This window comes from Cyanistes caeruleus, unplaced genomic scaffold (genome assembly GCF_971803275.1).
Source record: "Cyanistes caeruleus unplaced genomic scaffold, bCyaCae1.hap1.1 HAP1_SUPER_30, whole genome shotgun sequence".
Classification (NCBI taxonomy): Eukaryota; Metazoa; Chordata; class Aves; order Passeriformes; family Paridae; genus Cyanistes; species Cyanistes caeruleus.
The window spans coordinates 1,802,381-1,830,301 of NW_028256295.1; the positions used below are offsets into that span (position 1 = coordinate 1,802,381).

At 52.3% G+C, this 27,921-nt stretch overlaps 1 protein-coding gene and 1 long non-coding RNA gene across 2 annotated transcripts in view; both read right to left on the reverse strand.

The window, feature by feature from the left end:
* The window catches only part of LOC147645273 (uncharacterized), a 268,783-nt gene that overhangs the window by 27,525 nt on the left and 213,337 nt on the right, over nt 1-27,921 (reverse strand). The window contains 1 exon segment of the mRNA XM_086874765.1: nt 20,136-20,519. Within this exon segment, the coding sequence (XP_086730891.1) occupies nt 20,136-20,519 (384 nt within the window).
* On the reverse strand, nt 4,005-7,179 carry LOC147645275 (uncharacterized). Its single transcript, XR_015282410.1, has 2 exons — nt 6,819-7,179; nt 4,005-5,638 (listed from the first exon to the last, which is right to left on the reverse strand). It is a non-coding gene; the product is annotated as an uncharacterized LOC147645275 (long non-coding RNA).

A 27,921-nucleotide genomic window follows, 5' to 3' on the forward strand; every position in this document is an offset into this window, starting at 1 on the left:
GTTAGTTGGATTTAGCCCCCATGGGAGCAGCTCTGTTACAAGGCAGCAGGGAAGTAAGGGGAAAGGGTACAGGAATGTCTCATAAGAACCTTTAAAACACTTCAGAAACTGGTAAGTAATTAACATTACTAATAACCATCGGAGCAAACAAGGGGTACAAGGTTTACAAATGGGATAAGAACATTAACTGTACCTAACTAAACACATTATTTTATCCGGGGTGGATTTCTTGAGAGATTTTATTCATGACATGTGCCTGCAAGGATGCAGCACCTCTCTGAGCTGGGGGAGAGGCCAGGGCTGCACAGGGGGGATGTTGTTGGCAGCTCCATGAGGACGCTCTGGGACGCTGCCCTGGGGTGTCCAGCGCAGTGGGGATGGATCAGCCCCTGCTCTGCTGCTCCTTCCCGTCTCCCCCAGGGACCTTGCAGAGCCCCAGCCATGCTGTTTGCCCCCAGCCTGCCCACGGCCAGCCTGGGGCTGCTCACGGGGGTTTTCTGTGCTGAGCTTTGGCCTGGCCGTGTTCTTGAGAGAGCCTGGGCAAGGAGCCTGGAGCTCCCCGGCCCTGCCCTGAGGCGTCAGCGCTGCCCCAGCAGTGCCCATGGCCTGTCCCTGCTGCAGCCCCGGCACTGCCACCCCCAGGGCTGTGCCCGGCCCCGAGAGCACTCAGGCCCTGCAGCAACACCAGGGCCAGGAGGGCAGCGGGGCAGTGGCACGGGAGCAGCACTGGCAACACCAAGTGCTGCTGCTCCTGGGCACAGCTGCTGTGCCAGCACTGATCTGCCCCAGCTCTGCACACAGACACTGCTGCTGCAGCTCCAGAGAAGGGAACAAAATGGGCATCTCTGCAGAAAACTTTGCTGTGAGATCCTTTCGTTCATTGAAAGCCACCAAGAGCACAGGCCCTCATGGACATAGTCTGTGGCCACAGGGAAGGTGAAAAGAGAAATAAAATGAGAAATGGCACAAATAATAACATTTTATTGTACACAATATTAGAAAGTAAAATGAAGAAAAAGAACCTCCAAAATTAAAACAAGAAGTATCAAAGTTGACTTTTATTACAAGTTATTTACAGGAATTGGCCAGCAGTTTAATGTTTCTGAAACCATCCAGTCATCATTCTCCACACTGCAGCCTTGAGCTCCTGGTTCCTCAGGCTGTAGATGAGGGGGTTCAGGGCTGGAGGCACCACCGAGTACAGAACTGACAGTGCCAGATCCAGGGATGGGGAGGAGATGGAGGGGGGCTTCAGATGAGCAAATATGGCAGTGCTGAGGAACAGAGAGACCACAGCCAGGTGAGGGAGGCAGGTGGAAAAGGCTTTGTGCCGTCCCTGCTCAGAGGGGATCCTCAGCACAGCCCTGAAGATCTGCACATAGGAGAAAACAATGAACACAAAACAGCCAAGTACCAAACAGGCACTAGCAGCAATGAGCCCAAGTTCCCTGAGATAGGATTTGGAGCAGGAGAGCTTGAGGATCTGAGGGATTTCACAGAAGAACTGGCCCAGGACATTGCCATGGCACAGGGGCAGGGAAAATGTATTGGCTGTTTGCATGAGAGCATTGAGAAAGCCACTGGCCCAGGCAGCTGCTGCCATGTGGGCACAAGCTCTGCTGCCCAGGAGGGTCCCGTAGTGCAGGGGTTTGCAGATGGACACGTAGCGGTCGTAGCACATGATGGTCAGGAGGGAAAACTCTGCTGAGATGAAAAACACAAAAAAAAAGAGCTGTGCAGCGCATCCTGTGTAGGAGATGTGTCTGGTGTCCCAGAGGGAATTGTGCATGGCTTTGGGCACAGTGGTGCAGATGCAGCCCAGGTCAGTGAGGGCCAGGTTGAGCAGGAAGAAGAACATGGGGCTGTGCAGGTGGTGGCTGCAGGCTACGGCGCTGATGATGAGGCCGTTGCCCAGGAGGGCAGCCAGGGAGATGCCCAGGAAGAGGCAGAAGTGCAGGAGCTGCAGCTGCCGCGTGTCTGCCAATGCCAGCAGGAGGAAGTGGCTGATGGAGCTGCTGTTGGACATTTGCTGTGGCTGCACATGGAGACCTGTTCATGAAGAAAAAGAGCAGTGACAAATCAGGAGAGACTGGGACTCACCCACCCTTGTTCCTGCACTGGGAAAATCTTCACCCAGGTCCCTGACTGAGCTCCAGCTGTGCTGTCTGAGTGTGCCAGGAGCAGCCAGGCCTGTGCCTGGGGCTCTCCAGGAGCCATCCCTGCCCTGCCGCCCTGGGTTTGTGGCCATGCAGGAGAGGGAAAAGGCTGGAAATTCAGGATTTGTCAGGGGAATCACTCCTAATGCAGGAAGGCTTGTTGCCATCTGCACACACACTTCTAAAGTATAGCAGGAGTTGGTTTTACAAATTGTTTTCCTACCCACAAATCATTCCTGGTTCTCTGAGGTCAGAAATCCCCAGCATTTCTGCTGCACTCAGAATTTCCCACTGAGAGATGTGAGAGGCAAAGGATTCCCTGTGGCTTAGGGAAGGTGAGGGGCTGGATGGGCTTGTTCCCAACTGCCCTGGGTTTGCACCTTTGGCTGGAATCAGAGCACAGTCACACTCCTGTGTCACCCTGGCATAAACCAGACCCTGCCCAGAGCAGAGGGATCCCTGAATGTCTCACCCTCTCTAAAGGTCTCTGGGCAAGGTCTCAGCACCCCCCTCTGCCAAGGACACTCACGGCTCCCTTGGCAGAGCCAACAGCATTTCCTCAGCTGTGGCATCTCTGCCCTTCCCCGTGGGACATTCAGGGAACTCTGAGAGGCTCTGGCACAGATTTGCAGCCAGGAGGGCAGCTCAGAGCTTGGAAGGACACAGCAAGGAGATCCCCAGGTGTGCCCATGATGGGATCTCAGGGAGGGGGCTCAGCTCATTCCCCTTTGCCATGGACTGCTTTGCCCACAGCCCCACAGGTCACAGGGAAGCTGGGACACCCCATTCCCATGGACACACCTGCCTGGCAGCAATCCCAAGGGCAGGGCCTGACTCAGCTGCTGCAGATGCCAGAGCCTCCCTGAGAGCCCCAGATACCAAGGACAATATCAGAGCAGTGCATTTAGGCTGTTTAGGAGGCTCCCAGCAGAGAGACTGAGCACCCAAACTTACAATTCTGGCATCTCTGTAAATGTTCCAACATTACTTTGCTGATCCTGGTGTGTCCCTTTCAACTCAGAATGTTCTGTAATTCTGGGAATACAATTCCTCTTCTGCTTCTCTCATCCCCCTTGTTGTCTATAATTAAAAGAGAGAGAAAAAAAAAGCCTTTTGCAACAGTTTTAGAACAGTAAAGTAAAAACCAGACCTTTTTTGGAAGCTTCTGGGTGTCCCAGTGGGGATGGGGCATACCCGGTCCCTTATTTCAACAATTTATTAAGGTTGATTAATTAGGATATTTAACAGAAACATTCAATAGGAGATTCAGCTGCCCCAGTTACACACCCCAGGGTCAACCCACTGGAGTAGGTCCAAGGGTTCCTTTGCCCCACTTTTTGTTATGACTGCTCACATTCTGGTTAAAATACAAATTCTTGTAGCTGCTGTCCCTGATGATAAGACTATACAGTATTTCTGAAATGTATTTAGAAGGTCAGATAATTATTCTAAATTCTAAGAGAAAGGTTAGGAAATATACTAGAGTTAATTAAGGATAATAGTTACATAAGTATATACTAGTAGTTCACTAGAGTTAATTAAAGATTATAATTTTATAACTATATAATAATAGTTTACGGATCTAAAAATGTATTAAAAGTTTATAAAAAGCAAAAATCTTTTTGTCATCATCCCAGCTTTCCCACCCCGCTTAAAGCAAGACATTGAAAACAGTCTCAGGAAAGCTCCTGATCTTTACAGCAATCCCAGGCTCACCTTCTTTTGGGAAGTGTCCTCTGGAGCTGTGCCCAGGCAGGTCTGGAGCTGGGAGCAGCCCTGCCCCACACAGCCCTATTGTAGTTGCAAAAACACTCGCTCGCGGTGAGAGACTTCTCCAGGGTCAAGCTGTTCAAGTATAAGCGATTTATTATAAGAGTAAAAGGAGGGGAGACCCGTGTCCGCCACCAGCCTTGGCGTCCACGTGGTCTGGGGGAGGGGAGAGAGAACAGGTAGAGCAGGGAAGGTGAGGTTGGAAGGGAGAGGGAGGGAGTAAGAGAGCAACAGAGGGAAAGAGCTGGGAAGGCGAGAGGGGTAGGAACAGGGAGAGGGGGCTGAGAGTTAAGAGGGGGGAGAGGGGAGAGGGGGAAAGGGAGGAGGGAAGAGAGAAGAGGCAAGAGGCAAGAGGTAAGAGGTAAGAGTAAAGAGTAAAGAGCAAAGAGAGCGAAGTTCTTGTTACAATCCAATATATCTTTTTCTATCGTGAATATTCTAATTACCAGAAACCAATCACCATGAGACACACCCACTAAAGAATTTACATACAACCTATGGGCTTCCCTATATTAACATACAGTGTTGCATTTTATACTCTACAGAGCTTTACAAGTTCTTTCCTTGCTTCTTTACTTTTGGACTCTTCTTATCAGCAGAAGGACATTGTTTTATCAACAGGGATTCTCCTCTAGCTGGCTAGGCTATTGTTCTTTGGTTAACCAGTACTCAGTATCCTATAACTCAAAGCAGGCTTTCATTTCTACTTTGATTCTAGCCTTCATATTTTCACAATCTAGTGCCAAACAATCACATTCATAAGGTTTCCCTGTTTCACCTTCCCCAACATCTCCCCTGTCTCGATGAACTATTTAAGATAATAGAAACTGTCTTGTTAGTTCTTGCACACACTGAAGTATAATGGGTACTGTTGCTAAGACTACAATTAACACTTACTAAAACAATTAAGCTTATTTTACAGAGTTCTCTTAGCCAAGGTGCAAAGCTTAAACCTTTAAACAAATTGTCCAGCTTCTCTAACTTTTGACGGTCAGATTGATTCACTTTAGAATTATCAATGAGTTTGGTTGGCTAAATTTTTCAAATTTTGCAGCTGTGTATGAATGGGAACAGTATGATCAGACAAACAGATGGTATCAAAGCTTGCAGTCTTTGGCTAAGGCAACCCAGGTATTTATCTTGGACTGATTTACAGGTAAAGTTTTACTACAAAAATTAAAGCAAAAGGGTAAAAACAACACGCATTCATGCAAATAACGGGATTTTGGTTTTTTGGGGTTTGTTTGTTTTTGTTTTTGGTTTTTTTTTTCTTGAACCGTCTCTGGTAGATCACTTTCTCTCAAAGTCTTTCTAAGTTCCTTTGCTTGAACTGTCACTGTTTGTGCTACAGTATCTGCATGTGAATAATCTTTCTTTATTTCCCTCCATTTCTCGCTCCCGTTCTCCCCCGTGTTTCGTGGCTGCTGCTGGTGGTGCAGGGGGATTCAAGAGTCGCGCGCGCTGTTTTGTCAGGGGCTGTGACGGTGGCCGCGTAGGTGAACCCGGAAGTGGCAGCACATCGGTGCGAGGTGGCCGTGGCTGCCGCTGTTTCACATTGTCCGGGAGAGTTGTTGGCGCAGCAGATACAGACGGGATCTGTGCCGGTGTTAGCAGTGGGGCAGACAGGCGGGGGCCGTGTTCCGCCGTCGGGCGGCTTCGGTGGTGGACGCGGGGGCGTGAAGGCGCATGGCGGGGACTCGACAGTGGCTGGGCTGGGCGGTGGCAGAGGCGACGCGGGTGTCAGCAGTTGTAGAGCCGGGGTCCCGTGCCTGTTCTCTTTCTCCCCCTCCGCAGTTTGAGAGGCTGGCACAGGGGGGTGGCACGGGGGGCCCCGGGGCGGCGGCGGCAGCATCGGCGATAGAAGCGGTGACTGCGCATGCGTGCATGACGTCAGCGCCGCAGGGCAGCATGGGGGAGTGGTGGGCGGCAGCGCGAATTTCGGATCGGGGCGCGCCGCACCGCACAGAACGGTGTCGCTGGACGGCGGCGGGGCCGGGGCCCGCGGCCCCAAGGACGCCGGGAAGGCGGAGCCCGCGGGGCACCAAGGCAGCGCGGGCAGCACGGAGGGAGGGGAGCTGAGCTGCAGGAACCGCGATGCCGAGGGCGGGCGGGGTGGCGCAGCCGGGAACCACGGTGTCGGCGGGGGAAGGCGGGACCGCGAGGACCGCGCCGCCGGGGGTCGGTGGGGCCGCAGCGGTGGCAGGGCCCATAGCCGCGGGGACGGTGGAACGGGGCGGGACCGCAACATCGGGGGAAGCTGGGACGGCAGGAGGGGGGCAAAAGCGGGGGGGCGGTGGGACGGGGAAGGCGGGGGGAGGGGTGGGAACGGAGCGTGCCGGAACTGGGGTAGGGGGAACGGGGGCCGCGTGGTTGGGGGGAGGGGGCGCGCCGGTGTCAATGGGCAGGAAGGGAGGGGGGCCGGCGGGGAGAGAGGGTACAGGGGCCGCATGGTCGGGGGGAGGGGGCACACAGGTCTGAGCGGGCAGGAAGGGAGGGGGGCCGGCGGGGACCGAGGGTACGGGGGCCGCGTGGTCGGGGGGAGGAGTAGGAGAGACGGAGGTCACGGGGTACGGGGGGCTGGTCGCGCCTTGTGTATTCGCAGCACACATTTCTACCAGTGCTCTGCAGGCTGGGAGGAGTTTAGCGGCTGCCATATCTCGGCGGGAAATGTTATTAAAAAGCTTATTACCAACTGTGTCCCAGAAATCTCTGGTAAAAAAATCTGAGTGTTTTGCGTTTGGGAAATTAACTAGAGTCCAGGTTAGGAGGGTTTTTAGTTCTCTTTTAGGCAAATTACTTTGGCTGGCTTTCAGTAAGAATTTTAGTTGCTTATACAGCTTTTTGTTTGGGGTTGAATAGCTTTGACCCATGATAGACTGGTTTGTGACTCACCTCTTATTTAAATGATGTTGGCTCGTCTCTCAGAGCTCGGGCGATGGGTGCTGGCCAGGCACCTCCTGTCCGTTCTCTGGTGTCACTTAGTAATACTCGCACATAACCACGCTGCACAGCCGTCTAAAAACTACGGTTTGGACACTGCAGCGGAAAAACTTTTAGAGAGATCGGGGTGCAGATGCTGTGGCAGCGTTTGCCCCTCGCTCAACCACGTAGAGGCTTTCCCCGCCCAGCCCAGGTGAGACGTCGCCTTGCAACGCCCCCCTGAGCTCCACGGGGGCTCCACGGAAACCAGGGGTTCAGACGCTGCCTGGCAACCTTCACCCCGAAAAAAACCACGCAGGGGGGGAGTCCCATGTAGCACAGAAGAGATGCAGCTTTGCCACCCTCTCTCGTGTCACAGGACCCTGCGGAAACCAGGGGTTCAGACGCTGCCAAGCAACCTGCACCCCGAAAAAACCACGCAGGGGGGGAGTCCCGTGTAGCACAGAAGAGGCGTGGCTTTGCCACCCTCTCTCGTGTCACAGGACCCTGCGGAAACCAGGGGTGCCGAGGTCGCCTGGCAACCTGCACCCCGAATAAACCACGCAGGGGGGGGGTCCCGTGTAGCACAGAAGAGATGTGGCTTTGCCACCCTTCTCAGTGCCACAGGGCCCTGCGGAAACCAGGGGTGCCGAGGTTGCTTGGCAATCTGCACCCCGAATAAACCACGCGGAGGGGGTCCCGTGTAGCACAGAAGAGATGGCGGCTTCGCCTCACTTCTCAGTGCCACAGGGCCCTGCGGAAACCAGGGGTGCAGAGGTCGCTTGGCAATCTGCACCCCGAATAAACCACGCGGCGGATACCTCTAAAGCTCCGGAGCTGACGCTGCTAAGCAACAGCCGGCCCGTGGCCGAGGGTGCCGCGGAACAGGGGAAAGAGTTACAGTGTTACGGTGATCAGCCGCATAAACTGCACTCTAGACGGCCTTAAAGGGTGAAAAACCAGTCTTTCTAGTTACCAGTGATGGAGAAGTGTCTCACCGATGGAGAAGGCGTGGGACGGGTCTCAGACGTTGGGCGCCAAATATTGTAGATGCAAAAACACTCGCTCGCGGTGAGAGACTTCTCCAGGGTCAAGCTGTTCAAGTATAAGCGATTTATTATAAGAGTAAAAGGAGGGGAGACCCGTGTCCGCCACCAGCCTTGGCGTCCACGTGGTCTGGGGGAGGGGAGAGAGAACAGGTAGAGCAGGGAAGGTGAGGTTGGAAGGGAGAGGGAGGGAGTAAGAGAGCAACAGAGGGAAAGAGCAGGGAAGGCGAGAGGGGTAGGAACAGGGAGAGGGGGCTGAGAGTTAAGAGGGGGGAGAGGGGAGAGGGGAGAGGGGAGAGGGGTAAAGGGAGGAGGGAGGAGGGAAGAGAGAAGAGGCAAGAGGTAAGAGGTAAGAGTAAAGAGTAAAGAGCAAAGAGCGAAGTTCTTGTTACAATCCAATATATCTTTTTCTATCGTGAATATTCTAATTACCAGAAACCAATCACCATGAGACACACCCACTAAAGAATTTACATACAACCTATGGGCTTCCCTATATTAACATACAGTGTTGCATTTTATACTCTACAGAGCTTTACAAGTTCTTTCCTTGCTTCTTTACTTTTGGACTCTTCTTATCAGCAGAAGGACATTGTTTTATCAACAGGGATTCTCCTCTAGCTGGCTAGGCTATTGTTCTTTGGTTAACCAGTACTCAGTATCCTATAACTCAAAGCAGGCTTTCATTTCTACTTTGATTCTAGCCTTCATATTTTCACAATCTAGTGCCAAACAATCACATTCATAAGGTTTCCCTGTTTCACCTTCCCCAACAAGGGTGGATTATAATTCCACCCTGCACTGGGCCATTGCAAGGGGCTGTTGCCATGGACACTGCACTGACCCCACTGCTGGGTTTGGGTGCCACAGCAACCCCCATCAGATGTGAAAACTTGAATCAAGTTATTCCCAGAGACTTGGCTTGTTAAGGAGTTCTGAATGTGAGTGAGCCCTGGGGCACTGAATTCCTGACCTGAAGAGCTGAAGGCTGAACAAGCCTTTGGAGAAGTAAAACTCAGCAGCAGCAGCAGCCTCCAAGTTGCTGAGGATGTCAGCAGCCCCCACTGAGGCCATCCCTGCCCAGAGACCGTGGGGGAATGGGCAGACAAGGAGAGCGTCCCTGGGGCTGGGGAAGCAGAACTCACCAGCAGCTCCAGGTGGGAAATGGAGTGTGGAATGGGGCTGTGAAAGCCCTGCCTGGGCTGTGCCAAGCAGGACAGACAAACCCTGATCCTCATCCCCCAAACAACTCTCTCAAGGAGACATTTAAAAGGAATTACAATTGTTTGTGTCCTCTGAGTTGGATGCACTGGACAAATACTGATAAGAGATCTTGAAGAGGTCAAAACCAGAAAACAATCTTTACTGGTAACTTTAGAAATTCTGAGAAAGTTTGACAAATTATTTAATATGACATTCAATCAACAAAAAACACTTCTCAAAGCATTAACTTGGCACATTCAACTTCACAAATGTACTAGTTTGAAATCAAACCAGTGAGAGATCGCAAGTCAGAATTATAATTTAATAGGAAAATGATAAAAAGAATAAATGCAATAATATCAAAAACACTGACAGAGTCAGAATACAGCCTGGAACCCTGTTAGGGTGATGGTAGTCGTCCAGATGAGGTGGTCTTGTTGAAGCGTGATCCTCTGGAAGAAAGGGGGTCTGGTCTTCAGCTGAAAGTCCAGCAGTAGCTCCTGTCCTCTGGAAGTCCCGTAGGTAAGGGCTGCTGTGGTGTTCGAATTCTCAGCTTATATCCAGTATGGAATGCTTGGCTCCTCCCTCGGGGAGGAGCATCTCACAATGGGATGGTGAGTCATGAGATAAGGCCTTGATGAGCCATTAACAGAAAACAGTCCAGGAGGAAGTTATCTCTGAGTCATGCAGCAAGGCAGTGGTGGGCCCATTAACAGGGGACAATACAGGGGGAAGTTATCTATGAGTCATGGGGCAGGGCATTGATGGGCCCATTAACAGAAGGTAGCCCGGGGGGGGGGGGGGGGAGGCAGGGAGCACTGCCTCACCTGGTTTCAACAGTACATGAGGATGGTGATAGAATATACTGCAACCCAGGACATAATCCACCCCTTATTCTATTACCATCTACATAATTCCAAATCAGTACCTTCCTTAAACTCCACACACACACACACACATATATATATATATATACAATGGAACTTTACACACAGTTCTCACTTAAAATGAGGTCTCCTTGTGGCACACATCGGGTTTCCCTATCTTTCCGCATTACTCACCAAGTGCAACCAGGTCCTTGAGCGAAGACAATCCCACGGATAGGTTTGCTCTTGCCTGAGGTGGGATTAATCCAAACAGTCTTTCTTAACATACCTCTCATGTGTACCACAGGGACTTTATCTCCATCCACCGTGTGCAAGGGTTCAGACTGGGCAGGACCAGCTCGATTGATGGATCTTCTGGTGTTAACCATCCAGGTGGCCTTTGCTAAGTTCACTTCCTAATTTTTGAAGGTTCCTCTACCAAGTGCTTTTAGGGTAGTCTTGAGTAGTCCATTGCACCGTTCAACTTTCCCAGCAGCTGGTGCATGATAAGGGATATGATAGATCCATTCAATTCCATGTTCTCTGGCCCAAGTACTTACGAGGCTGTTCTTGAAATGCGTCCCGTTGTCTGACTCGATTCTCTCAGGGGTGCCATGTCTCCAAAGGACTTGCTTTTCCAGGCCCAAGATGGTGTTCCGGGCAGTAGCATGAGGCACAGGGTATGTCTCCAGCCATCCAGTGGTTGCTTCCACCATGGTCAACACGTAGCGCTTGCCTTGGCGGGTTTGGGGAAGGGTGATGTAGTCAATTTGCCAGGCTTCCCCATACCTGTACTTGGACCATCTTCCACCGTACCACAGAGGCTTCACCCGCTTGGCCTGTTTGATTGCAGCGCAGGTCTCGCAGTTGTGGATAACCTGTGAGATGCTGTCCATAGTAAGGTCCACCCCTCGCTCACGAGCCCATCGGTACGTTGCATCTCGTCCCTGATGACCAGAGGCATCATGGGCCCAACGAGCTAAAAATAATTCTCCCTTGTGCTGCCAGTCCAGATCCACCTGTGATATTTTCACCTTGGCAGCTCGATCCACCTGCTCATTGTTACGGTGCTCTTCATTAGCCCGACTTTTGGGTACATGAGCATCTACGTGTCGAACCTTCACGATCAGCTTCTCTACCCGAGCGGCGATGTCTTGCCAAATCTCAGCGGCCCAGATGGGTTTCCCTTTGCGCTGCCAGTTGGCTTTTCTCTATCGATCCAGCCATCCCCACAGAGCATTAGCTACTATCCAGGAGTCAGTGTAGAGATAGAGCCTCGGCCACTTCTCTCTTTCAGCAATATCTAAAGCCAGCTGGACAGCTTTAAGTTCTGCGACCTGACTCGATCCACCCTCTCCCTCGGTAGCTTGTGCAACTCGTCGTGTGGGGCTCCATACAGCAGCTTTCCATTTCCGGTTAGTGCTTACAATTCGGCAGGAACCATTGGTGAAGAGGGCATATCGTCTTTCACTCTCCGGTAGCTCATTATATGGTGGGGCTTCCTCAGCACGTGTCACTTGCTCCTCTTCTTCAGAAGATAATCTAAAAGTCTCACCTTCAGGCCAGTTTGTTATAATTTCCAGAATCCCAGGGCGGTTCAGGTTTCCAATACGGGCACGCTGTGTAATGAGGGCAATCCATTTGCTCCAAGTAGCATCGGTGGCATGATGCGTGGAAGGAATCTTTCCCTTGAACATCCACCCCAGCACCGGCAGTCGGGGTGCCAGAAGCAGCTGTGCTTCAGTACCAATGACCTCTGAGGCAGCTTGGACTCCTTCATAGGCGGCTAAAATTTCCTTCTCTGTTGGGGTGTAGTTGGCCTCGGATCTTCTGTAGCTTCGGCTCCAGAATCCCAGTGGTCGACCCCGAGTCTCACCAGGCACCTTCTGCCAAAGGCTCCAGGACAGACCATTGTTCCCGGCTGCAGAGTAGAGCACGTTTTTCACTTCTGGCCCCGTTCTGACTGGACCAAGGGCTACCGCATGAGCGATTTCCTGCTTGATCTGGGCGAAAGCTTGTTGTTGTTCAGGGCCTCAATGGAAATTGTTCTTCTTGCGGGTAACCAGGTAGAGAGGGCTCACAATCTGGCTATATTCAGGAATGTGCATTCTCCAAAAGCCTATGGCACCTAGGAAAGCTTGTGTTTCTTTCTTGTTGGTCGGTGGAGACATCGCAGTGATCTTATTGATGACTTCAGTGGGAATCTGACGCCGTCCATCTTGCTACTTTACCCCCAGGAACTGGATCTCCCGGGCAGGTCCCTTGACTTTGCTCCTCTTGATGGCAAAACCAGCCTTCAGGAGAATCTGGATGATCTTCTGTCCCTTTTCAAATACTTCTGCTGCCGTGTTCCCCCACACAATGATGTCATCAATGTACTGCAGGTGTTCTGGAGCCTCACCCTTTTCTAGCTCAGTCTGGATCAGTCCATGGCAGATAGTAGGACTGTGCTTCCACCCCTGGGGCAATCGGTTCCAGGTATACTGCACACCCCTCCAGGTGAAGGCAAACTGAGGCCTGCACTCTGCTGCCAGAGGAATGGAGAAAAACGCATTTGCAATATCAATGGTCGCGTACTACTTTGCTGCCTTGGATTCCAGCTCATACTGAAGCTCCAGCATGTCTGGTACGGCTGCACTCAGTGGTGGCGTGACTTCATTCAGTCCACGGTAATCCACCGTCAGTCTCCATTCTCCACTGGACTTACGCACTGGCCATATGGGGCTGTTAAAGGGTGAACGAGCCTTGCTGACCACCCCTTGGCTCTCCAGCTCACGAATCATCGTATGGATGGGGACCACAGAGTCTCTGTCGGTGCGGTATTGCCGACGGTGCACTGTTGCTCTGGCAATTGGTACCTGTTGTTCTTCAACTCTCAGTAGTCCCACAGCAGAAGGGTTGTCTGAGAGACCAGGCAAGGTACTCAGTTGTCTGATGCCTTCTGTCTCTAGAGCAGCTATCCCAAAAGCCCAGCGATAACCTTTTGGGTCTTTGAAGTACCTGTTCCTGAGGTAATCTATGCTGAGGATGCATGGGGCCTCTGGACCAGTCACGATGGGGTGTTTCTGCCACTCATTCCCAGTTAGACTCACTTCAGCTTCCAGTACCGTGAGCTCCTGGGATCCCCCTGTCACCCCAGAAATAGAAATGGGTTCCGCTCTCACATACCTTGATGGCATTAGAGTGCATTGAGCGCCGGTATCAACCAAAGCCGTATATCTTTGTGGGTCAGATGTGCCAGGCCATCGGATCCACACTGTCCAATAGATCCGGTTGTCCCTCTCCTCTACCTGGCTAGAGGCAGGGACCCTCTAATCCTGGTCATGGTGCACGTTGCTCTCCTCCGGTGAATATGCTCTTGATGTCCCTTCAAGAGGATCACTCATATCATCATTTCTATACCTTCTGATGTTCTGGCCATGAGAGACCGGAGCGGCGCTGGCTCTAGATGAGCTCCTTGTGGTAGTTGTCCCTCTTTTTAGTTCACGTACCCGGGCTGCTAAGGAGGAGGTGGGTTTTCCATCCCACTTCCTCATGTCTTCTCCATGCTCCTGGAGAAAAAACCAGAGGTTACCTCGTGGAGTGTATCCTTTCTCCCTGGCTGGGGAATGCCTACTCCTAATAGCAGAGACTCTTGTTGGTTCTGGGGAGACGTGGTAAATTTCTTCCTTAAGTTCCTTTTTTAGTTTCTGATGGCCCTCTTCAATCAAGCTCCGGACTTGCTCAGCCAGCCTTGTTTCCACAGATGAGACATGGGTGCGAAACGGGGCAGTGACAGTGTCCTCGTAGATTCTTAGTTTATTGGCCAGGACACCCACCCTGTCCTCACCTTCCCTCCATTGCAGTGTTGCCAGGTAACGGGAGTACATCTCTGGTCCAAGCCGTGCAAATCTCAGCCACATCTGTGACGTGCACTGGACACCATCTGGGCTCTTAGGAAATCTCTCATCTTCTGCAAAAATGATCTCCAGCACAGCCAACTCCCTCAGGCATCGGATACCCTGTTCCATTGTGCTCCATTTTCCCTGGTGCACCTGGAGGTCTTCTTTGCAGAGGTATCTGTCCCTTACACTTGTCAGCAGTCGCCTCCAGAGGCTGAGAGTTTCTTGGGTTCTCCCAATCCCCTGGTCAATGACCACATCCCGGGACAGCGATCCCAGTTGCCTGGCCTCACTTCCATCCAGGATGGTGTCGTTTGCTGCAGCGTCCCAGATGCGGAGCAGCCAGGTTAGGATGGACTCGTTCGTCTGGCGGGTGAATTCCCTCCGCAGGTCACGCAGCTCACCTAGGGATAGAGAGCGAGTGATAATCTCTGGTTCTGTCTCCTCCGCTGCGTGTGAAGGTCCTGCCTCACCCTCATCAGTCACTATGCGGACTGATTTGCTTTTTGATTTCTTTTTCTGAATGGGGGCAACTTCTACCGGTTTAGGCTGCTCTGGTTCGGTGACTGTTTGTGTGGAGGTGCTCATGGCCCTTTTGGTTCCTTTCTCCTCTGTGGTAGTCTGCGTAGACATGGACGCTGTTGTTTTGCTCTTGGTTCCTTTCTCCTCTGTGGCAGTCTGAGTGGACACGGATGCTGTTGCTTTGCTCTTGGTTTCTTTCTCCTCTGTGGCAGTCTGCGTAGACACGGACGCTGTGGCTTTGCTCTTGGTTCCTTTCTCCTCTGTGGCAGTCTGTGTGGTCATGGATGCTGTTGCTCTGCTCTTGGTTCTTTTCTCTTCCTCCTCAAGAAGACGCTGTACCACACTAAACAGTGCTTTGTTTCTAAGCATGGTGTACATGGTGCAGGCCATGCAGAGAAAACAAAACAGCAAGACTAGGCTGTCCTTGGCATCCAGAGAGAACTCAATATTTTTAAAAACTGCTGTGCCTGACCTGAAAGGCTGGAAGAAACCACTCTCCACTCTTCCCACCAAGGGCAGGGTGCGATTGTTGAGAAGGTCCCAGATGTAGCAGCCCAGACTAGGACAAGCAAACAAAATTGAGTATATATTCCGAATGGTATTCATTGCCTCACAGGTTATCATGCCATAAGCATAATAAACCAATAAAGCAATTCTCATACCATTCCCTGGTCTCAACAGGAGCAATACAACAGGCAAGTAGTTCCCCATGTGAGGGAAAATATAGAGAGCAAGATACAGTACCCATATAGACAAGCCAACCACCATGGTGGATAGGTTTCTGTTAATATGAAATTGCAATTCTGACTTTCTCTCAGGTTAATGCCCCACGTTGGGCGCCAAAATATGTACTAGTTTGAAATCAAACCAGTGAGAGATCGCAAGTCAGAATTATAATTTAATAGGAAAATGATAAAAAGAATAAATGCAATAATATCAAAAACACTGACAGAGTCAGAATACAGCCTGGAACCCTGTTAGGGTGATGGTAGTCGTCCAGATGAGGTGGTCTTGTTGAAGCGTGATCCTCTGGAAGAAAGGGGGTCTGGTCTTCAGCTGAAAGTCCAGCAGTAGCTCCTGTCCTCTGGAAGTCCCGTAGGTAAGGGCTGCTGTGGTGTTCGAATTCTCAGCTTATATCCAGTATGGAATGCTTGGCTCCTCCCTCGGGGAGGAGCATCTCACAATGGGATGGTGAGTCATGAGATAAGGCCTTGATGAGCCATTAACAGAAAACAGTCCAGGAGGAAGTTATCTCTGAGTCATGCAGCAAGGCAGTGGTGGGCCCATTAACAGGGGACAATACAGGGGGAAGTTATCTATGAGTCATGGGGCAGGGCATTGATGGGCCCATTAACAGAAGGTAGCCCGGGGGGGGGGGGGGGGAGGCAGGGAGCACTGCCTCACCTGGTTTCAACAGTACATGAGGATGGTGATAGAATATACTGCAACCCAGGACAACAAACTATAAACCTATTTATTTTTAAGTGAATGCAAATTTGCAAGAGGACAGAAATAGAAGAAGACACAAAAAGAAAGACAAAGAAGATACAGAGAAACACACACACAGCTACCAACTCCTGGATTCCAGCAGTATTCAGATAGAAATTTCAAGAGGAGGTAGGGTCAAGATGTGTGCTTGCCTTGTGCTCAGCCTTAAGTTCCCCTTGGTTTTCCTGGGCCATTTCCGAAGCTGGGATTTCTGATCATTTGGTCACTCAGGAGCTGGGCTGGGGGCTCCAGAGGTGGGTGAGGAGCATTGCCTTTGGTGTGCCAGGGACTGGCAGACACTGCAGGGCTGGGATAGAGGCTCTGGGGGGATTGGGGTTCCAGGGCAGTGCAGTGCTGGGGTTACAGGGCAGGACAAGGCTGGACCTGACCCTTCCTCCCCCCCACACAAAATGTTTCCAGCCAACAATCTCTTCCAGTCTCTCACAACAGTCTCTCCTCCAGTCTCTCACAACAGGCAAAGCTGGAGGTGGAATCCCTATTTTGTCATGGGCACCTGGCTGAGAAGGACAATTCTTTTCCATAGGAAGGAAAGAGGCACAGGGTTTGGAAAGCAGGTGAGAGCTGGACATCAGGAGGCCAAGGCCAGCCCAACTTGTCAGTAATGGCAGATTTCATCTGGGAGCAGGCTTTGGATATAGCAGTCATTTGGAATGTTGGAGGTGGAATCCAAATTTTGGCCATGGATGCCTGGAGAAGCAGGACAGTTTTTTCCTGTAGGAAGGAATTCACAATGCCTTAGTGAATTTAGTGTTTTAATAGCAGATGAGAAGAGACCCTCAACATGTCAGGGTCAGTTGGACCAGTCAGGTGCCCCTGGGAGGCCAAACCAGCCAGACCTGTTCTGTGTTCCCTTGATTTTATGAAGCCCCATAGAGTCACAATGGACCCTTACTTCCATGGGGCCCTGCAGTGTCATAATGGTGCTGTGATTCCATGGGATCCTGCAGTGTCAGAGTGGAGCACTGATTATAAGAAGACCTGCAGTGTCACAGTGGACTCTTGATTCCATGGAGTACCACAGTGTCACAATGGCCTCAGGATCCATCAGGCCCTGCAGTGTCACAATGGTCCCAGCGATTCCATGAGGCCCTGCAGTGTCACAATGGTCTCTGTGGTCCCACAGGCCCCTCAATGACTCCTCTGTTCCATGAGGCCTGAAATGTCACAATGGACCTTGGCAGTTTGCAGTGTCACAAAGGTCTCCTGTGGTTCCACAGTGTCACCCTGGACCTTTGGTTCCATGCAGCCCTGCAGTGTCACAAAGGCCTCTTGGTTTCACGAGGCCCCACAGGATCCCAATGGTCCTCTTGGTTCTGTGGGGACCACAATGGTCTCACTGGTTCGATGAGGCCTCACAGAGTCACAATGCTTTGTTTATTTCATGGTGCCCCACAGTGTCACAATGGTCCTTTGGTTCCATGGGGCCCTGTGCTGGTGCATTCCCCCCTCCCCTTCTCAGGCCACCCTGCCAGCTGAGAAATGCTCCTTGGGCCTGGGCCTTGGCCAACAGCCCCTGGGCTCAGCTCCTCTGCAGCTCATCAGAAACACTGTCTGCTCCCAGGCACTGCTGCTGCCCAAGCAGCTCCTGCTTGCTTCAGGAGCAGCCCTGGGAACTGTTCCTGTTCCCTGCATGGCACAACATCCCTGTTCTCAGCCTTGCAAAGAAAGCTGTTGATGCCAAGTGCGGCCAGGATGAAACATTGCTGTGCCTGAAGCCCCTCTCTTGGGGCCCTACAAACAGCGCTCCAAAAGGAGCCCCTTGCAGCTCTCCTGGGCCAGCCACCTCCCTCGGAGTGGGGCCTCTGTGAGCCGGGAACTCTCCCGTTTGCTGCACTCGGGGCATCCCCGAACAAGGACGGAGCCTGGGCCGATCCCCCCACTCCTCCAGGCTCAGCCCTTGGCCCGCTGGGGAGATGCCAAAGCATCAGCAGGGAGCATTTCCCTGCCCTGCAGGGGAATTTCTCACAGCTGCCTTGCACTGCCTCTTTGTGTCTGTGTGCACACAGCAGTGCTGTGCCCTGGCAAATGTGGCAGAAATGCTGCTCTGGGAGGGGTTGGAGTGCCTTGGAGATCTGAGTCAGGCAGGCCTGTGGGTGAGGGTAAGTCATGAGGTAAAAGCTAAGTTAAATGCTGCCTAGTGTTATTCTTGTGCTCCATTCTTATGTTTAATATAAATTACAAGCTAATTCAAATACTGTTTAGTATTACTCCTCTGCTAATTTGCTTAGTCATAGGTTGCAAGTTGGCTTAAATACAGTAAATGCTGTTGTTTTGCTAAATAGTGACATTTGAGGTTTCAGTTAAGGTTAAGGTATAACTGAAGTCCTGTTAAGTTTGTGCTCTGTTAAGTGAGCCAACTCTGGGATGTTATCATGTGTTGTCATACAGCTGTACTGTGATGTCACAGAAGACTCTGATGTCAAAAATTCAACCTGTGATGTCACAGTCTGTTCTGTGATGTCACATCCTGGTCTGTGATGTCACAGAGCCACCCTCTATGATGTCAGTCTCTGCTCAATGGTCTCACACCATCCTTTATGATGTCACAGCCAGCTCTGTGATGTCATAACCCCATCAGTGATGTCATACAACCATCTCTGTGATGTCATACAGATACCCTGTAATGTCACAGCACATACTTTGACCTCAAAACCAGGTCTATGATGACATACAGCCATGCTATGATGTCACAGCCATATATGTGATGTCACACAGTCCCCTCTATGATGCCGTAGCTGCTCAGTGACCTCACACAACAAACTCTGGGATGTCACAACCCCATCTGTGACCTCACACAACCCACTCAGAGCTGTCACACAGCCCCTTTCTGACATCACAGCTGCTCTGGGGCTCCAGGACACAGCCACAGAGGTGCTGCTGTGACACAGCCCCCTCTGGGACATCCCACAGCCCCTGCCAGTGCTGAGCCCCTGGCAGCTCTGTCTGGGCCTGCTCTCTGTGTCCCTGAGCTGCCCTGGCAGGGCCCCAGCCCTGCTGGGCTGTGCTCAGGAGCTGCTCCTGGCCAGAGCTGTCTCCCTGTTGCTATGGTCTGTTCCCATGGCAACATCTGCCCCATTGTTATGGTCTGATTCCATGGTAACCATAACCAGCCCCCTGTTGCTATGCTATTTACATGACAACCATCACAGCCCCTGTTGCTATGGGCAGTCCCTTGGCAGCTCCATGGAGACCCCATGCCAGGGGTGGTTGCCATGGACACCAGCTCAGGCCTGGAGCCAGAGCCCGTTGCCATGGCAACCATTTGCAGTCCCATCCCCAGGCTCATGGGATCCCAGAGCCACAGAACTGGCTGAGTTGGGAGGGAGCCATGGGGATCCTTCAGTCCAACTGCTGGCCCTGCACAGGACACCCCAACAATCCCAGCCTGGGCCTGGCAGCGCTGGCCAAACGCTGCTGGAGCTCAGCCAGCCCTGGAGCTGGGAGCCTTCCCTGGGGAGCCTGTTCAGTGCCCCAGCAGCCTCGCGGGAAAAACCTTTTCCTCACATCCAGCCTAAACCTGCCCGCCTCAGCTCCAGCTGCTCCCTCCACTCCTGGCCCTGGGCACCAGAGGGAAGAGGTTCCCGCAGCCCTCAGCCAGGGACCCGCTCCCAAGGCTGCTGCCATGGCAACCAGGCCTGGCACCAGCTGGGATGCTCGGTTTCCACAGGCTGGGCTTCAGGAATGGCATTGCTCAATTTCCTGCTCCTGCTGAAACCGCGCTGCTGCTCGCTTCCCTCCCACCTCCCATGGAAAGCACAAAAGGCAAAGATCCCAGGCTGGGATAAGAACAATTTATTGAGAACAGCAATGGGATAAGGAACAAACAGACACAGAAATAATTTTGGTAACAGAATAGATAAGAAAAACTATTACAGGGAAAAATACACAACCACAGACTAGCTCTTCCTGCCCACGTATTTCGTCCTGTCTGGAAAGGACAGCCTTCTCCTCTGGTGAGAGAGAGGGAGTCCTTTACCTGCCCCTGGCAACAACCTGAGATGGGATTGAATATAACGAAAGGTCCATGGCCAGACCCTCATGTTCTTTGATCCCACATCATGACATTGCCATGGGCAGGAAAAGGTACAGGTGTCTTCCCAGCATGGATCACAGGGAACATGGATCACCAGGTCTCTTCCCAGTGTGGATTCTCCATGGGCGGATGAAGCTGGAGCAGTGCACAAAGCCCTTCCTGCACTTCGGGCACTCGCAAGGCTTCCCTTACCGGTGCCTCCGTTGGTGTCTGGTCAAGTTAGAGCTGACTGAGAAGCTCTTCCCACACTGGGGACACTCGTAGGGCCTCTCCCCAGTGTGGATGCGCCGGTGGGTGATGAGGTCGCAGTTTCGCTTGAAGCCCTCCCCACAGTCAGGGCAGCGGAAGGGCCTCTCATCCGTGTGAATCCGCTGGTGCTGGATGATATTGGAGGTGCTCTGAAACCTCTTCCCACACTCAGAACACTCATAGGGCCTGTCCCCAGTGTGGATGCGCTGGTGGATGATGAGTTCGGAGCTGCAGCTGAAGCCCTTCCCACATTCCCCACACTGATAGGGCCATTCCCCAGTGTGGATCATCTGGTGGCGGATCAGTTTGTTGCTCTGGCTGAAGCTCTTCCCGCACTCCAAGCACTTGTAGGGCTTCTCCCCATCCTGAAGCCGCTCATGGACCACCAGCTCAAAGCCCTGGCTGGATCTCCGGCCGCCTTCCCGGCACAGGGTGGGTCTTTCCTCCTCAGAGCACCCTGGGATGGGTTTGGAGCCCCTCCTCCTGTGGGATCTCTGGGGATTTTCCTCCCCGTTGGATTCCTGAGCCATGGAGCTGCTCAAAACGGCCTCTTCCACGAGGTTCTGCTGCAGGGATTTGTCCTCCCTGGTCTCCATCCTCAGCTCCTTGTCTGGGGGAGGAAGGACAAGGAGAGGATGGGATTTGCCTCCGTGCCAGAGGGAAGGGGAAGGAGATCCCCCCAGTGCGTCCCCGGCAGGACGGCGTCGGCAGCGGGGTTGTCCTGCAGCCGGGGGCCAGGCTGGGCTGGGAGATGGAGCAGGAGAGAGGGGGAAAGGGGCACTGACTTCCTCCTCACCTGCCTCGGTGTCCTGGGAGATCTTCCTCTTCCTCACAGCCTACTTCTCCATCTGGCCAAGGTTTGGGATTGGGAAATCCTGCTTTGAGAGAAAACAAGGAATGAGCACATTGAGTTTGATGGTCCCTCTTCCCAAGCCCATCTCTAGAAGTCACCTGGGCCTCTGACGTGACTTAGTTTGAAATAAGTTTGCTAAGGAAGGCAGAAATCACCACTGAAATGGATAAAAAATATAAGTATCCCATCCCCTCCGAATTATTATAATCTTGAAACCAAAGTGCTCTCAGGTAACAATATGGGAAAAGGAATATAAGTTCTTTACTAAAGAAAAGAAAATGAAAATGCAGCAGTACAAAAAAACCCCAACAAAACGAACAAAAAGCAACGCACCATCAGAGTCAGGACCTTACACCCCGTTGGTCAGGGTGCTGGTAGCAGTCTGATTAAATGGTGGCTGCAGTCCTCCTGGAGAAACAGATGTGGTTCTGTTGAAGCAATGATCCCATAGAAGATTGTAGCTAACCTCAAAAGTTCTGGTCCTGCAGATGGGTATGGTCTCTCCTCTGGGAATCCACTGGACAAAGACTGCTTCTGGTGTTCTGATTCCATGATTATATCCAGTCAGGAATGCTTGGCTCCTCCCCCTGGCTGGAGCATCTCACAATGGGATGATGTCATTTTATCATTCCTGCACTGAGACTCAATGGCCCATTAACAGAAGATATCCCCCTGGAAGAAGGATGGGTGGTGGAAGAGATAAAGAACACTGCCCCACCTGGTTTTAACAGCTGGCCCATTAACAGAAGATATCCCCCAGTTAAGAGGGATGGGTGATGAAAGAGATAAAGAAAACTGCTCTACCTGGTTTTAACAGATGGTGATAGAATACATACTTTTGGTTACAACTTGCATTGCAACCCAAGATATGGGCTCCATAAAAACCTCCCAAACACCAGGACTTAGCCCTGAAAATGCCACCCAGGTGTTCCCCATCTCTGGTCTCCCTCCTTTGATGTTCAGGGGTTCCTCCCTGTCCCAGCTGCTGGGGTTCATGCTTGTACTGGGGGTCCCCTGTCTACTCAGTCCCTGACCTCTTCAGGCTCCTGGGAGTGCCAGGAATCCAAAAAGTTCCCCCATTTCCACTCAGCTTTGGAGTTCTTCATTCTTCAAACATCCCCCCAAAAAAAAACCCAATCCAGGGACACCCCAGAATATCTGGGCTGAGCTCCCCCTCCCCGGGCACTTCTGGGATGGGGGGTGATGATCCCACAGGTGGGGGCCTGTGAATTCAGGGAGTGCTTGACCTTGTGGTTCTTTCTCCTTTCCCTGATCCTCCTATGTCCCTCCTTCAGGCTGAAGAAGCTGCTCAAGGAGTCAGAAGCAAAACTCCAAGTCCCTTGGAGCTTCAATCAGCCCCACTGAGGGCAGGGACTGCCAAAGGCTCCCCAGGGACTGGTGAGAGCAGATCCTGGAGGCCAGGATTGCCGGGAGCCAAAGGCTCTGAGCAGAGATCTGCAATGCTGAGCAAGCCCTGGCTGGGTTGGAGGAAGCAGAAAGGCCAAGCCCTGAGCCCAGGCCTGGCCCAGCAGGGCCTGTCCCTCACGGGTGGCTCGGGGCTCTTTGTGGGGCAGTGGGATGTGAGGGGCAGCAAGGACAAATGCCATAAACCTGTGTGACACTCCAGATCATTATGGAACCAAGGGGCCAGTGTGACACCATGGGAAGTTGTGGAACCAAGGGGATCGTTGTGGCACTCTTGGGCCCATGGAACCAAGGGACCAGTGGGACACTCTGGGGCCTTATGGAAACAAGAGGCCACTGTGAGCCTGCAGGGCTGTAACACCCCAGAACACTTCAATGCTGGTGGTAACCAAAGGTTCTTGTGATTGAGTTTGGTGCACAGGAGAAACACCAACCAGATCTTCTCAACATGGACAGATACAAAGAATATTCTTGGTAGGAAGGGACCCACAAGGATCAAGTCCAGCTCTTAAATGAATGGCCCACACAGAGATTGAACCCACAACCCACAACAAAGGTGATGCTGGCACCATGCTCTGACCAACTGAGCTAAGAAGTCAAAATGACACAAAATTTTACTGGTAAAATATAGACAATCAAGGAATTTTGGCAAAGGGTTTAATACAACATCCAACTGAACATAAAACTCCTACCATAGCATTAACTTTGCAAACATCGCTCATTTAGCCTAAAAAGTGTTAACCCTTAAGATGTTATCTATCCAAAAATGTTCCAGATACATAGGAGTAGAAGGAGAAGAAATAGAGAACAGAAAGACAGAAAATCTACAGAAAAACACTTCCAGAATGATCCCAGTCACTCCCACTACAATCTCAGTCACCCCCAGTATGAGCTGGTGCACCCAGCCACCCCCAGTATGGTTCCAGTCACGCCCAGGCCCTCCCAGTATGATTCCAGTCATGGCCAGAGTGACTCCCTGTCACTCCCAGGATGGGCCCAGTTGCTCCCAGACACCTCCAGCATGGTTCCAGTCACAGTCGGCACCTTTCCAATCACTCCCAGTATGATCCCAACTAGTTCCAGTAGGATCCCAGTATGATCCCAGCATGGGCACAGCTGCTCCCAGGATTATCCAGTGTGGTTCCAGTTGTTCCCATTTACCTGCACTGTGGTTTCAGTCTCTCCCAGTATATCCTAGTTGTTCTAAGTCACTCCTCAGGTGCTTCCAGCCTGATCCAAATCGCTCCCAGCCACTCCCAGTCACCTTGAGTGCAGTCCCAGTTGCTGCCAGTATGGTCCCAGTCTTGCCCAGCATGGCCCAGCTGCTCCCACTGTGATCCCAGTAGGATGCCAGTTGCCCTCAGCATGTCTCCAGTTGCTCCCCATTCCTCCCAGTGTGATCCCAATTGCACGCAGTTGCCCCCAGTAGAGTCCCAGTCCCTCTCCAGATGATCCCAGCCCCTCCCAGCAAGGTTGCAGTCATTCCCAGCTGCCTCCAGTGAAGACCCAGTCACTCCCAGTTCCTCCCAGTTTTCCCCAGCATGGGGTCCCAGTTGTCCCCAGCATGAGGTCCCAGTTGTCCCCAGCATGGTTTCTATTTGTTCCCAGTGTGTTACCATTCATCCCCAGTATAGTTACAGACTCTCCCAGTATATTCCAGTTGCCCTCAGCATGTCCATAGCCATTTCCAGATACTCCCAGTAATCCCTGTCAGGTGCTCGTTATTCCAGTAGGATCTCAGTCACTCCCAGTATATCCCAGTCCAGCACTCCATGAATTCACAGTCCCCCAACTGTGGGATCATCATCCCCTCTCCCACAGGTTACCAGGGAGGGGGAGCTCGGCCCAGATATCCTGGGGGGTTCCTGGGTTGGGTTTTTGGGGGTGATGATTGGAGAATGAAGAACTCCAAAGCTGAGCAGAAAATGGCCCTTGGGAGGACATTTGGGGTTCCCAGTGGCGGCTGCTGGCAGAGGCAGCCTGGAGGAGCAGAGCCCTGTGTCCCCCAGGACCTCAAAGTGGGGAGCCCAGAGAAGGGGAGCACCACAATTCACGGGACCCTCAAAACCTGGAGAGAGGGAGGGGGGTCTCCATGGACCACCTGCACCCCCAAGAAGAGACTAAGGGGAGCAGGGACCCCAGGATCCTCAAAATTTTCAGCATTCCTAAGTGGGGAGATGGAAAGGGGGGAAACTTTTCAGATTCCTGGCACTCCCAGCAGCCTGAAGAGGTCAGGGACCGAGTAGACAGGGGACCCACAGTACAAGCATGAACCCCAGCAGCTGCGACAGGGAGGAACCCAGGAACACCAAAGGGGAGAGACCAGAGATGGGGAACTCCTGGGAGACATTTTCAGGGCTGAACCTTGGTGTTTGGGAGGTTTTTAAGGATCCCATATCTTCAGTTGCAATGCAAGATGTAACCAAAAGTATGTTTTCTATCACCATCTGTTAAAACCTGCTAGGGCAGTTTTCTTTATCTCTTTCATCACCCATCCCTCATAACTGGGGGATATCTTCTGTTAATGGGCCAGCTGTTAAAACCAGGTGGGGCAGTGTTCTTTATCTCTTCCATCATCCATCCTTCCTCCAGGGGGATATCTTCTGTTAATGGGCCATTGAGTCTCACTGCAGGAATGATAAAATGACATCATCCCATTGTGAGATGCTCCACCCAGGGTGAGGAGCCAAGCATTCCTGACTGGATATAATCTGGGAATCTAAACACCACAGGCAGTCTTTCTCCACTGGATTCCCAGAGGAGAGAACAGACCCATCTACAGCACGGGAACTTCTGAGGTAAGCTACAATCTTCTATGGGATCATTGCTTCAACAGAACCACATCAGTCACTCCAGGAGGACTGGAACCACCATTTAATCAGACTGCTACCAGCACCCTGACCAACAGGGTATCAGGTTGTATTCTGACTCTCTCAGAGTGCTGTTTTTTAGTTTTTTTTCTTTTGTACTGCTGCATTTTCATTTTTCTCCCTTTAGTAAAGAACTATTATTTCAATTCCTATATCTTTATCTGAGAGCACTTTGATTTCAAGATTATAATAATTTGGAGAGGGTTGTTGCTTACATTTTTATCAATTTCAATGGTGGTTTCTGCCTTTCATAGCAAACACCTTTCCTTTCAAACCAAGACCCCCCAGATACCCAGGGACTTCTAGAGAGGGACTTGGACAGAGGGACCTTCAAATTCAACGTGCTCATTCATTGTTCTCTCCTGAACCAGGATTTCCCCATCCCAAACCTTGGCTGGATGGATGAGAAGGCTGCAAGGAAGAGGAAGATCTCCCAGGACACCCAGGCAGGTGAGGAGGAAGTCAGTGCCCCTTTCCCCCTCTCTCCTGCTCCATCTCCCAGCCCAGCCTGGCCCCCGGCTGCAGGACAACCCCGCTGCCGACGCCGTCCTGCCGGGGACGCACTGGGGGGATCTCCTTCCCCTTCCCTCTGGCACGGAGGCAAATCCCATCCTCTCCTTGTCCTTCCTCCCCCAGACAAGGAGCTGAGGATGGAGACCAGGGAGGACAAATCCCCACAGGAGAAGCTCATGGAAGAGGCCGTTTTGAGCAGCTCCACGGCACAGGAATCCAATGGGGAGGAAAATCCCCAGAGGTCCCGCAGGAGGAGGGGCTCCAAACCCATCCCAGGGTGCTCTGAGGAGGAAAGACCCACCCTGTGCCGGGAAGGCGGCCGGAGATCCAGTCAGGGCTCTGAGCTGGTGGTCCATGAGCAGCTTCAGGATGGGGAGAAGCCCTACAAGTGCTTGGAGTGTGGGAAGAGCTTCAGCCAGAGCAACAGCCTGATCTGTCACCAGATGATCCACACTGGGGAATGGCCCTATCAGTGTGAGGAATGTGGGAAGGGCTTCAGCTGGAGCTCCCAACTCATCATCCACCAACGCATCCACACTGGGGAGAGGCCCTACGAGTGTCCCGAGTGTGGGAAGAGGTTTCAGAGGAGCTCCACTCTCCTCAGGCACCAGCGGATTCACAGAGATGAGAGGCCCTTCCGCTGCCCTGTCTGTGGGGAGGGCTTCAAGCACAACTACACCCTCATCACCCACCGGCGCATCCACACTGGGGAGAGGCCCTATGAGTGTGGGGAATGTGGCAAGAGCTTCAGCCGGAACTCCAGCCTGATCTGCCACCAGAGGATCCACACCGGGGAACAGCCCTATGAGTGTGAGAAATGTGGGATGACCTTCAGCCGGAGGTCCCATCTGACCATCCACCAGATGATCCACACTGGGGAGAGGCCCTATGAGTGTCCTGAGTGTGGGAAGAGGTTTCAGACCAGCTCCACTCTCCTCGAGCACCAGCGGATTCACACGGATGAGAGGCCCTTCCGCTGCCATGACTGCAGGAAGGGCTTCAAGCACAACTCCCACCTCATCACCCACCGGCGCATTCACACTGGGGAGAGGCCCTACAAGTGTGGGGAATGTGGGAAGAGCTTCAGCCACAGCTCCAGCCTCAACACCCACAAACGCCTCCACACTGGGGAGACACCCTACGAGTGTCCCCTGTGTGGGAAGAGCTTCACCTGGAGATCTAGCTTGACCCAACACCAACGGAGGCACCAGTAAGGGAAGCCCAGCAAGTGCCCCAAGTGCAGGAAAAGCTTTCTCCACAGCTCCAGCTTCATCCCCCCTTGGAAAATTCAAGTTTGGCAGAGACCTGGTGATCCATGTTCCCTGTGATCCATGCTGGGGAGACACCTGTACCTTTTCCTGCCTATGGCAATGACATGATGTGGGATCAAAGAACGTGAGGGTCTGGCCATGGCCCTTTTGTTATATTTAAGCCCATCTCAGGTCATTGCCAGGGGCAGGTGTTGGGGGCTAGGTGTCTTTTTTTTTTTTAAATCTGGATTGCCTGTGGAATTTTTACCCATTAGTTGTGGGGACAGCCTAACTGTGGGTACTTGGTGGGTGCTTGACAAAAGGCAAAGAGTTTGGCCGGGCCCAGGGAGGGAAGGGGGGCAGGAAAAGAGGAGAGCGGGGATAGTTTGGGGGGCTTTCTTCAGCTTCGGAGAAGGACACTTTGGGTGCAGAGATGTTGCGGTGGGCACAAGAGAATTTCACCATCACTCACACAGAGCTGCTGCTGCTTCTCCTTCTCCCCTCTTTGTTGGTGGCCTCGCAGCCCCTGTCCTGCCGGGACGTGTGGCAGTGCCAGGCACCGCCGCGGAGCTGCTGATCCACCTCAGCCACCGGCCCAGGATCTCAGCTCATCCCTGCTGTTCCAGCTGAGTGTTCCTCAGAGCCCTGCAGGAGCACCGGGACTGCCCGCCTGAGGGGGTTTGTGAAACAAAGCCTCTCCTCCATCCCGTCTCAGCCAAGAAACCTGTCATGGGCCCCCTGGTTCTGTTTTCTTGCTAATGCTGTAGTTATTGTTGTTTGTTTGCCTGGTTATAAATTCTAATAAAGAACAGTTATTCCTATCCCCAGATCTCTGCCTGAAAGCCCCTTGATTTCA